This window comes from Agelaius phoeniceus, chromosome 21, assembly GCF_051311805.1.
Source record: "Agelaius phoeniceus isolate bAgePho1 chromosome 21, bAgePho1.hap1, whole genome shotgun sequence".
Lineage (NCBI taxonomy): Eukaryota > Metazoa > Chordata > Aves > Passeriformes > Icteridae > Agelaius > Agelaius phoeniceus.
Window position 1 is genome coordinate 7,337,112 of NC_135285.1, and position 12,942 is coordinate 7,350,053.

Consider the following 12,942-nt stretch of genomic DNA (forward strand, 5'->3'; position numbering starts at 1 on the left):
ATATAACAACAGAAACAAGCCTAAATTATATTATTGACAAAAATGCAATAATGAAGGCATTTTAATCTAAAAATCAATTTACATTTCAAAGATGAAGTTGTACTTCAATACAGTTAAGATGTGTGTCTAACAAGGATCTTGTCTTTGTATTTTGTTATGCAGAGATTATTAGAGAGTTTTTCCTCACCCACAAAAGCATAAAACTGAGATAAAAAAGAAACAATTAGCTCATTTTAATATTTCCCAACCAGCAGCAGCTCATTTTCTGCCAGTGTTCCAACATTTCATCCTGTATAGATTAACACCCACTAAAACAAATGTGTTTTTACTGCTGACCTCAGCAGACAAATCCACACCTAAAGAAACCAGTCAATATGCACCTTTATTGATCTGTTGGATGTTATTCCTTTGTAACTTCTGTTAATGACTGCTGCCCATCACCTTGTTCCAACAGCAGCAGCCCCAGCCTGAGCTGATTTAATCAGTACAGAGCAGGACAGAGCCACAAGCCCTGGACAGAACTGATACCAAACCTTTGGCACAGAACAGGGAGAACTCCAGCAGGAAAGAGTTTGAACAACAGGGCAGGACAAATTCACAGCAAGAGAAAAGGCAGGGGAACAGGAAGGGAAGACAATGACAGCCATTGAGCAGACAGGCTGCCAGGCATAATGCTGCAAGAACATAAAAAGTGGATCAGAAGAATGGGTGATTTGTGAAGGAAAAAATGTGAAAGGCTGAAGGACAGGAAGCTGTATCAGGGCCTGAGCCATGCACACACCAGGAACCACGAACATGTATGGAAACACCACGTTGTGCTGTCAGGTGCTGTGCATTTTGGTTTAAATGCAGTATTCTTGCCAGGGTACTCTTAAACAAGGTCTAGTTGGTCCTCATATACAAAAAACTGGCAGAGTTATTTCAGCACCTGGCACTCTATTAATTAAGTTAGAAATGCAAAGTCATTACCCAGAGGTGCCTAAGCTCTGATGCTGATCACCCACTGGAATCACAGAGTTTTGTCATAATTGCTAAGAGGAGGAAATGAGTAAACTTTGAGAAAAGTTGCCAGCACATTAAGAGTTAACAGTTTTCAATTTATTTTTCTGCATTATTAAAACTGGCACTTCAGTGGGATATTGGTCTGCTGAGAGAACAGACTCTTATTTATAACTTCACACTAGGCATCAACCATACATAACAAAATGAAAAGGAGGAAAAGGAGACATTTTAAAGAAAAAGAAATCTTAATGGAAGAAGGATAAGGCTGCCCTACAAACACCCAGACCCAGCTTTCTGTATAATATTTCCTATCCCCATTGCCTTCACACACTTTAGTTGATGCTCCCTTCTTTCCTCTTTCTCTTTCCATTGTGCATTCACAGCACCTCCCATTGCTGCCAGGTAGAAATAAATCTGAGGTTGATCTGAAGCTTGTGTGGGATGTTCCTGAAAATCCTCAGAGTGAACAGTGGAACATAATACAGTGAAAAATCCTGTGTGTGGCACTCCAGCTTGCTGGAATGAACTCACTGCTGGCCTCAAACCTCCTCCCCACCTGCACAGATGTTCCTGCATTAGCTCCCTGCCCTTTCCAGGTGATCTGACTTCACACCTTTCCAGTGGTTCACTCCCCACTTCCAGAATCCATCACAGCACTGCAATGTCACATCCTGCACAATGTCCAGGACAGGACCTTGATCAGCCCCTTGCCTGACCACAGAAATTCAAAATTCCTGTCTCCCACATGTTTAAGGAGCTGTGGAAACCCAGCTGTAGCTGGGTACCTCAGTGAGCTCCCTGAGAAAGGTCCTACAGCTGCACTCTCCCTTTACAGGGGCACCCTGGAAATCCAAACTTGGGCTGGATTGGTGCTGGGTTGTCTGAATTAGCTTTTACAGTGCTCTGGTACTGAAACAAAAAACTTCCCTCTTTTGTACCACTCTTGTTTTGACGAGAGATTCCTGCAGATTTTACTCTGGCTGGGAGAGAGATCGAGACATGGAGATGATTTCTGTAGGACTGTATCATTAGTCAAGTCTGACAGAAGCAGGAATTTTGTAAAAGAGCAGCTCAGAGAAATTACAGTTCATCCTTTTGAGAGCACTGAAAGAATGAGGGTAGTAGTACAAAGAATGAACAACAGCCTGTCACCAGACTGGAGGATGCTGTGAGACGTGGAAGCCACAACTCTGCTGCACAGCTATTTTCAGGGTGAAGCACATTCCATATTGTACACACAGCAAATGCAATAGCCTTTCTTTTTTTCCTCCAGTAATCAAGATTCATAACTATTTCCAGGGCTTAATGTTTTTGTTCAACTCTGCTGTATTTTACAAATCATGTTTTTCAGCAGACCATTTTATTCCAATCCCTGCTCAACTCGGCTGCTTGGAGGCCGTGCTCAGAACAAATCCATGTATGGAACATAATTTACACTTACAGTCATGCAGCTGTGTCCCTCCAGATCACCTGAAAGAATGTAATAGAACACTAATGCCTTTGGTAAACCAGTAATTTGATAGTTCTACTCCAAGCTCCAAAAGTGCAGATCTCTCCTGGAGGTCCAACTCACCCAGATGGTCCCTATTTAATGGGCACTGAAATGTCCCTGCATTTCCACAGGTACCAACTGAGAGAAATTTCCTTCCTTGTTCAGAAAAAATACCTTTCAATTGTGACAAAATGGCAACAATTTCCCTTCTAAGCCAAGTTTTCCTATTAAATTTCAACTTCTCCTGTCGATATCCTGTTAAGACAGCACTTGGCTTTTTAATATTTTGCCTGAAGGATATATGCCAACTCGTCCTTGATGTAGAAAATTTTAATTCAAATCAATACATGTACAAGGTCACTTTAAAATTCAATTAATATGAATGAAAAAATATGCCCCACAGTTCTGTGAGCTGAAAATGGAACAGTTGCAAGTTAAATACTTCTGTAGCTTCTGTTTTGGGCTGTGTAATAACAACATACTTCTAACTTCCTTTTAACTAAAGTATACTAAATTCAGACAGTTAAGTTATTCATAAATCCCCTGCTTCCTAAAATGGCAAACCCAAGAAGAAGGTAGGACAGGCAGCTGATTGAAATCTGCAATATTATGCAGCTTTTCTGACAAAGACATATAAAATAAAAATCTTCTTGAAATATCCCAGTTTTAAAAATATTTTGTCTATCACCAAGATAAATCTCAAGGAGCATCTGACAGACACAGTATGCCAAGAAAGGGAGAGGGGGAAACAGAATAATCAGGGAGAATGACTTAGATAATTTCTTGTAAGACTGCTAAAAAAAGGTCCCATTTAACACCAGTTATAATTATAAAAGAAGAAAGTACCTTTCCAAGTAAGTCAAAATCAGGGTCCACATGAGTTTACAAAATGGAAAGGATCAAAATCAATTTACCATGCCAGAACTCTGCCTGGAGGAATCAGTTTGAATTCCCCCCTTTAATTTTGCCTCCTCACTGAAACTAATATCAAGTGAAAAGCCCTTTTATCAACCATTTAAACAACACATTAGCAAATGTTCTTTCTTAAAATTTATTTAAGTTTGATATCAGGAAAATGTATGCTGACAACTCTGAGCTGCCATACTTTGTGAAATGAGAAATTCCCAAAGCTGCAGATTTCCCCTCAGCATTCCAGGGAATTTGCTGCTGATTTGAGCTGCAGATGCTCTGCAATGCAGAGCTAAAAGAAAGAAAACATTATTTTCAGTTAACATGGGCACCTCCCCACTTCTATAAAAAGGAGCACAAGTGTGTGTGTGGTTTTTATTCACCTCAGAAATAAGGCAACATCCAACCAGAGATGTAACCAAGCTACAGATTTCCAGCAAAAGGCCAGACACCTGCTCCTTGCCATGGAACCAGCCATAAGCTCAGCCTCCCACTCACAGATCCTTCTTACTAATCAGTACAATGCATGGAAATCGTATTTATATATGCTGGAAAAAAAAAAGGTTTTGCATTAAAAATAAAGTTTAAAAAAAAAACCCAACACACAGACTTTCAACTAGATTTTTTCCCTCTCATTTTTTATGTCTCATCTGCTGCTGGTATGGCTGCTTTTTCCCTCACATGCTCATTATTCTTTAATGATGCCTATTTGTAAATAGCAAGATAAGATGCAATTAAGCCATTAGAGTCTAAATAAACAAACATACTAATTAGGTTCTTTACAAGGATTTCTTTTTTTATGCAAGGGCTGGAATTTACCTTTCATTAGTCTAACCTAATTGCAATAGTGCCTGATAAAAAGTCAACATAAATGAAGGACTTTAAATGCTCCCACCATATGAAGGATGAGCTGGCTCTTTTCCCTCACCAACGTTCCCATTTCTCTTAATAAGGCAAAAAAACTGGCACAGGAATATTGTTCAAAGGTTCAAGGACAGATTTTGCCAGTGGCCAGTCACACTTAAGGAACGCTCACTCCAGTCCAGCGTTGCTACAGAAGATGAAATGGATTTTGACTTTTTTTTCCTTTCTAAATTAACGCACACCAGGAATTTTACAAGGATGAAAATGATGTGTGATCTTCCACAATATAAATCTATGGGAATATCAATACACACCTGAGAGCTCTGGGCACAGTAACCCTGTGGAGGGAGCAAAGCTGAGGACATTTCTCACAAGTCTTTATCTACTTTTTTCTATTTTTGTTCCCTTTTCCCAATGGAATCTTCCTCATCTTCCTCATTCTTCACTAGACAAGCAGAGAACACTTCCCAGTTTACTTCCCAACTCTTGTTCATGTACTTTGCTAATTCAAGACATCCTTCCCTGCCCATGTCACCTCAAACACTGACTTAGTGCCCCTTAAATGCTGATTTTAATGCTTTTTAAATGCTGCTTCTCCATCTTAAGGCACAAAGTGTGCAGTCACTGTGAGCTCAGGAGTGATTCCTTAAACACCATCCCAGGTGTTCCCTTCAACACCAAAACCAAGCTACTGCCTCCAAGGCAGTAAATCCCCAAATAATTCATCCTACAGCCCTAAAAATCAGGTGTCCAAGCCACCAAAGGTGACCAGCAGAGCTACATCCCTCCCATGAACCCACCTGCAGTTATCCCTGAGCACTGCTCTCCTGATAAACCACCCAACAGGGAAGAAGGAAGGAATGTTTACACTGCAAAGCACTTTGGAAATATGAAATTGTTTTGGAAATAACAGCACTGAATTGTTTCCAATCAATACAGCATCGATACTGATTTCAAAGCACTTTGCAAATTCCTCCCCACTCCTCCCAGGTCTCCAACATCAGGGTCTCATGCACAGAAATCAGTCTGGTTCCTTTCTTAATGGGCAAATAATAAAATTCAGAATCCGTTTTCCTTATAAAAATAATAATGGTTTTATGTAAAACACTAATAAACAACAATGAGACACAAGGAATTATTCAGTTTCAAGGAACAGATGTCTGGCCTATTTGCAATTAATACAACCCACTGCCACACAATCAGCCTGCTGCAAATGCTGGGAACAAGATCTGAAAGTTCAAATGCAAATGTGTCTGGTTTTAAGGAGAATGAATAAAAACTCTGTAAAAACCTGCTTCGTATTTTTATATGACAGATCTATTAAAAATCTAGGCAGCAGTATAAATTTATAAAAAAAAAAATTTAAAAGCAAAAATTTGTAAGATAACCTGGAAAGAAAAAAATCATGATTTCTGACCAGAGTTTGGCAGAAACAATTCAGTTTTTTGGGTTGGAAGTTACTTATACATATCATTATGCTTTAGAAACACAAATGACAGACAACAGCTCCATTATCTGCAAAAATATTTACCAGTGCTTGCAATTTCTGTAGTAGTTCTTTACAAATATTTGGGATAAAAAGAATTTAAAGAAAAAGTAGTTCCCAGATGTAGATAAGAAAATAATCTGCTTCTCCAAGTAGGACTGGCTGGGTACATGGTGCTAAGGAACTCAGATTTCTTAGCTGGAAAAGTAGGGCTGAAGTTTACTGCCTTCGAAAATCTTTCTGTTATTAATGAATAAATTGTACACAGGATTTGTTTCACACAAAAAATATTCTGAATTTTGATAATGGAAACAAGGTATGTGAAACAATCACTAATTTGATTATTACAGTAGGAAAAATAATATATCTAGGAATATGACTAATCATTCAAGAAAAAAAAAATCTAGGTATTTTCATTAATGAAAAATTAGTTAATGTTTTCTTAATACACAAGATAAGGTTTATCTATTTACAATTCCTGGCATTTCACCAATAAAATCTCACAAAAAACCTTAAGGAGTCCACATTTCCCTGTGCTGCTGCTGGAAATTAATTTTGCATTACAGAGTTATTAGAGCTGATATAATTCTATGTTTAGTCTATTTTCTACATAGTGCTATTAAAAGATTAATTGAAAAATCACTGGTGAAGACTGGGATTAAACAGCACCTTGAAATGCCACAATAAACTGCTTTTAAAATCAGCTGAGGATCTAACACAGCTCTGAAAGGTTTCAATTATTTATGTGTTTGGCCTGTGTAGCATAAATCCAGACTAATGAGGTACAATTGCTGTGTATAAATCTGAAGCATAAAAACCCTCCTCATTGTCTGGAGGCAGCAGTTCATTTTTCTCACAGGAATTTGCAGATTCTGGTCAGGGAGAGCCCAGCTGAGCACGAGGGTTATTTGCCAGCAGAGCTTGACCAACAGGCTCACACAGCTCCTAATTATTCCAGAATTACTGGGGTTGGAAGGGACTTCTGGAGATCATCTCATGCCACCCCCTGCCCAAGGGAGGGCCCAGCTGGAGCACAGGAACACACCCAGGGGGGCTTGGAATGTCTCCAGAGAGGGAGGCTCCACGTCCTCCCCGGGTGGTTCTGCCACCCTCCATGGAAAGAATTTCTCACAGAATATTCTGAGTTGGAAGGAACCCCCAAGGATCAATGGGAATGGCCCATAAGGAGATCAAACCTGGCACCATGCCCCAACCAAGGGAGCTCATCTCAGGGTTCTTCCTCATGCTGAAGTGAAACTTTCTGTGGTTTCTTTTAGTTTATGGCTGTAACTCCTCCTGTCACTGGGCACCACTCAAGAGAGTCTGGCACTGACTTTACACCTCTTGGAGATACTGCCATGGATTGCTGAGATCTCCTCTCATCCTTGCCTTCTCCAGACTGACCCAGCCCAGCTCTGCAGCGTCTCCTCATCAGAGAGCTGCTCCAGCCCCAAATCCTCTGGGTGCCCCCACAGGACCCTCTCCAGCAGCTCCTTGTTCTTCTTGAAGAGAAAGACATCTCCTTGAACCACCAAATGAATCTTGGTGGTGCAAGTCCCACCTCTACAGCTAAGGACATCAACAGATCTCCATGTGCACATGAAGTTGCGGAGTCTGGGGCTGAAACTTCCTCTCTTGGGTCTTTTTCCTAAAGATAATTTGTTTGGCAAAGGCCCCGATGTTTCTTGAGTTTCAAAGAGTCACTTAGACCTCCCTTCCCCTTCTTCCCCATCTCCCTCCAATAATTCACACATTTTTAAGATATGTGTAGTGCTTATCAGTGCCCTTGAAGATGAATGCAGGGGTTTTCTCTGGTAGATGGAGCAATTGTATTTAAAGATGCCATAAAAACCAGACCTTTGCATCAAGGACCTTCCTAAGACACCAGGTGTGCTATGAACAGTCCAAGGATGAGCATGGTTGAGATTATACAGTTAGTTAATTAACTCTGGGCAAACAGTTTGGCTGTGAAATATTTTGATAAAATGAGCATTATCTGGAGCCTTTGGCACTGAGGTAAACCACACTTGCAGCAGGGGAGCAGCTCCAGATGTAGCTTGGGCTAAGTTCAGAGTGAGAAATCACAAGTGCTGAAGAAACCTCCCTCCTTCTGGGGGAGGTGCTCTTCACACTGCCCATCCCTCAGCACCTTTTTCACTGAAGGATCTGTGGCTGAAAACAGCAAAAGCTTTTGTAGCAGTCAGGGCCAGATGGAAAGTGCCATATTGGCAACATCAACTGAGACAGATGGGGAAGAGGGAAAACCTGGCTAAAAGCAAAAATGATAAACCCATCACACAATCACACACAAAAATACTTTAAAAACAATCTTTTTGATCTCTGATCCAAGGAAAATATGCACACCACTGGTTCAACATGGGGCTGGGATCTTGTAGGAACAAAAATGTCCTTGATTTAGAAAGCAACTGCCACATGGAAGTCACTCTGTTACTACTGCTGGTGAAAGGCACTTCCTTTAGTTACCACCCAACCTTGTTCCTTGGCACTCACATCCAAGATAATTTACCTTATTTCCTAATTGTGTCTGAGTCTTGAAAAACATAATCTATTTCCTGACCACCTCAAAAAGCCACCAAAAGTGGAAGGTACTTCAGTATCCAAAGAAGGGCTCCAGGAAAATGGAAAGCATTTCAAAGTAAGGAAGCAAAACCAGACATTTTTTTACAGCAAAACAGATAAAACACGAAGTCAGCTTAAGAGGAAATGCAAAAACTTCTAAGACTTTTAACTTCTTAAGACTGCACTGATGAATTCCATTCTTTTCTGGAATATATTTTTCCACTTGATGAATCCAACAATTGCAGATTAAATGTTTTAATGCCAGCTGTTTATTTTAACCTCTGACTCAGTTAATCTCTTGTGAATTTGTGGCTGTTCAAAGAAAGTTAATAATGACATGTTAGACAGTTGATTAATTAAAACTAAATACAATTAAAATACTTAAAAATTAAAAATAATCACAGCAATAGGGAAATTTCCATGAGAAATGTGAGATGGAAAAGACTGAACTGGCCTCAGTTCTTTATCTGTGCATGTGGTGTATTTTCTAGTTTTATTTAAAATTTGGCAAAATATGTGACTTCTGCCTTTCCCTAGAAGGAAATCAGCATCCAGCTGCCACACCATGGATTCCTCTTCCACCTAAAGTCTTAAGAGCCTTGAAAACTTCTGTTGCTGTAAGCACAACAGCTGCCTGTAAAAATGGATGTGAACAATAGGTTCCTCTGCAATGAAATCCTGCCTGGTCAGGCAGAAATAAGTCGAATGTATTGGACTTGTTTATCTCAAATCCAGCCTTTACTGCTCATTTACTTCAAAGGCAAATTCTTAACTTCATCATATAACAGAAATCCACTGACCCAAGAGCAATGTGAACAAATTTAAATCATATTGGTTTCCTTCTTCTTTTCTTCTTGACAACATTCTCTTCCTTCTTAATTATCATGATTAGGATTCACTCATTGCCAAGTCTGCCAAAAACCCCAGTGAATATTTGAGTTTTGTGCTCATATTTCTACAGTCACATTTAACAATAAAGCAATAGATCTTCTGTTTAAAGGGGAAATTATTGTTATCACTTATTTGCCTAAGAGCAAGAAAGATGCTGCGTTGCTGTGGCAAATAAAGAATGATATGTTTCTGGGGGAAAAAAAAAAATCTTTACTACCCTGCATTTTTGGGACAGCAATTCAACCTGTGAAGCAAATTAACTCAAGGATTAAATGTTTCAGCTTACCAGAAGCATTGCAGAGGTTCCATTTGGCCGGGAGAGCTGGATGGACATTTCAGGGAACATCCTGTCAATGCGACTGATCACATCATCAACGTACCTACAACCAAAGCACACAGCAGCATCAACACAGGGGCTCTCTCACACACTCACATTGTCCAAACTGTGCTTTTAAAAAACATTTATCCTTTTTAGGAATTATCCTTTAAAAATTATCCTTTTAAACCGTGTTTATGGGACTTTCCTGGACCAATTTCTCTCTGATACCTGTGTATTTTTCAAAACCGCATGCAAGAAATAATTCAAAAAGTTGTTGATAAGAGGAAACAAACCAAAGCCCTCTGCAAGTTGTTTTGAAAATCAATTACTCTGCCCTTAAAAACATGCACTCTTAAATTTCAGTCCAAATCTGTCAGCTTCAAACTCCTGCCATGGTATTTCTATACTTTCTCCTCAGGAGGGTTGAAGGACACATGATTACAATTACTCCTCCAGTGCAGGAATTCACAGGCTGTCATGTCCTTACTCTCTCTTTGATAAACTTAACAGATAAAGGTTTTATCAAAGTCTTTGGATGATTCTTAGGGGTGTTTTTTTTTTCCCCTGAATCTTTCCAATTTATTTCATGCACTGGTGACTCTGAAATTGGCTGGTAAATTCCAGATGTTTCTCTGGAGCAATCAAATACAAAGGTAAAACAACATCCTTTCTGTTGGGTGTAATCCCTGCTTCTGCAGGCCAAGGTGAGCTGGCACACAGTTGTCCTATTCCCTGGGATCAAATTAAGAACTGACCTCCATTAACAGTGAAAAGAACCTTACAGAGACCTTGTTTGCCAGGACACATCACCCCAAGCCATGGACATGCCACTCCAGCCACCCCTCTGAACACATTAAAATCCAAATATTTGCTTTAGCAGAGTTCCCAGGACAGTCTGTATCATCTGTGCACTGACCTGTCCCCATTTACAAACTCTGCAACTTGATCAGATCCATGAATGAATTTGTAAATAAAACTGTTTTCATGCTAATCCACATACGTGCTCTGAAAAAAGAGACTTCTTTGGGAAAATTGCTTGCCTGAGTTAGATTAACAGTAAAACTAAAAAAAAAAAAAAAAACCAAACAACTAATTATTTCCCTTTAATCTGCTTAAATAAAGGCAAAAAAATGTTGAATTCTTGCTCTTCAAAGTAATTAATTTCTAATGTTAGTGCTAAAACCTCCTGAACTAAAAGTAACCAAAGAATGAAATGAGTTATGACAATTTTGGACAAAAACCTTAATCCACACTTGTCACTGTGCAGAAGAAAGTTCCCCCATTCACTGTAATGACTCATTAACACTTGCTGCTGATAAGAAAAGCCAAAAACATCCAAAAGCCAAGAACTTCCTCAGCACTGGGAAAGAGGAGGCACATCAGCCACTGCTCCAGGAGGACTCAACCACACATGGAGGGCACAAACCCAGCTCATTTCAGACACTGCTGAATCCCAGGCTGATTTCATCCAGCAGGAGAGTTTATACTGCTTGATAAATGCCATTACTCCAGGCTCTGCAAATAAATTAATCTCTTGCTTGTGGGGGACCAGGGATGGCTGGCTGTGGTGCAAGCAAGGAGAGATTCTGTGGTTCTGAACACGTCGTGATGTAGATTTGTGCATAGCTTCAGTTTTGCAATTTGCCAAGCTTTAGGCAATGAGAAGTTAAAACAAACAAAATAAAAAGTTGCAGAAATTAAGACATTGGCATAGTCAATGCATTAAGGAAGGAAAATTCAAGTAATTTTAAATCATGTGAACAACAGTTGGACGTGGGCACTTAATCTGCTTACGTCCTTCTGAAAATCCCAGTGGACATGTACACTCATCCTTGGAAAATGGGATCCAGGCTGGCTGGAGGTAATCAATTCTTCAAAGTCTTTCTTAGATAGGATTATTTTTACATGTAAAACTTGTTTTGACCACAAGGCTTAAAATCTGACTCAAACCCAACTTGTACTACGTGAGCAGTGTAAGGCACAACAGGGCATTCACAGGGTTGTGGAATCTTCCCTTTAAATGAAATCACACATACAGCAAAGCAGAAATCTCCTAATTTCCTTCTGAAAGCACTTAAAGGTGACTTACTGTGACTTTTTGGGCTTAGATGCTGGTTAATTTTGTACCATTTTTCATAGATCAGTTGACAGAAGAAGGAAAATGAAAACCATGTGCTCCAGGACATGTGATGTTTTACTCTGGCAGCTCTGACAGGACCATCACACAGGGAACCTTTTCCTTCTCTTCTCCATCAATGGGATGTCAGAGAAGATCCCAGACTAACAGGAGAAAATGCATTGATGTGTGCAGCATTGCTTTGTGCCCCCATGCCTTTTTTCAAGTAGTGATCAGGCTTTCCTGAGCATTCATCAGAACAAAGATTCTTCCAAACATACATATATAATTACTCAATTAGCCTGACTGAATTGTGTATCAAACACAAACTGACAAACAGCCTTTTCTAAGGCAAAATTCTGTAGATTTACCCTTCTGAGAGGACATTTGGTAAAATATCCTGTGAAGGGATGGACATGAGAAATCAGATGCAGTGAAGTAATGTAAAAGTGGAACTGGTGATAACTTCAGAGAAAACTGAGGAACACATGTTAAAGAAGAGATAAAGTGCACTCCCAAGGCTGATTGGAAAGAGGGTCAGAGAAAAAGCCTCTGTCTGGAACTTATTTTGTAGAACTGAAATACAGACATTTACTGCCAAAATATGCACTTACAAAATTTACACATCTCTGTCCAGTTTTAGCTCAAAAATATGATAGTTCCTATTTATGTTACAGAACCTCTTGCCCAGTCTCAGAGAAGCAAAGCACTTGAGGATGGAGAAAAGTCTAATTTTACTTTGCCAAAAAGCACTTCTGACGTCCTCTGCACATCTCAGTTTTCTCCTACATACAAAAGATGATGGTTGGAAGGAGCATTTACAAACCCAGAAGAAATAACACAAAGTGGGGAAAAGCAAATGTCAATAAATTTGTTCAGACATTTGGCTTATTTTAATCTTGAGAAATTAATGGAATTCTCAGAATTAAATACAAGCTGGAATTTCATGTCCTAGAACAGGCATTGTTCCACCTACAAAGGGCTGAAGAGTGTGTCTAGACAAATTCCCTGTTGCTTCTCTGGGATGCAAAGGTTGTTCAAAAAGGTCTGAAGCCAGACTGCAAAAGATTGTACCCAATAACCCCCATTTTACAGCACAGAATTTTAACTCTTTATAGACAGAATTTCATATTATGAACTATCCTAGGCCTCAAAAACATTTAACAACTTCTCAATGCAACATCCAGAGTTAGTCCCATGCTATTTAAAAATACTTTAAGTAACTTCAACACCTGCAGCCTAATCCAGATCCGTAAGTGCCTCCTAATCCAGATCCCTGATCA

General features: G+C 39.5%; 1 protein-coding gene across 1 annotated transcript in view; it reads right to left on the reverse strand.

Annotated features, from left to right (window-relative positions):
- Positions 1 to 12,942, reverse strand: part of MED27 (mediator complex subunit 27) — an 84,997-nt gene that overhangs the window by 18,807 nt on the left and 53,248 nt on the right. The window contains exon 4 of the mRNA XM_054646218.2: positions 9,511 to 9,604. Coding sequence (XP_054502193.1) covers positions 9,511 to 9,604 — 94 coding nt within the window. The remainder of the gene's footprint in view (positions 1 to 9,510; positions 9,605 to 12,942) is intronic.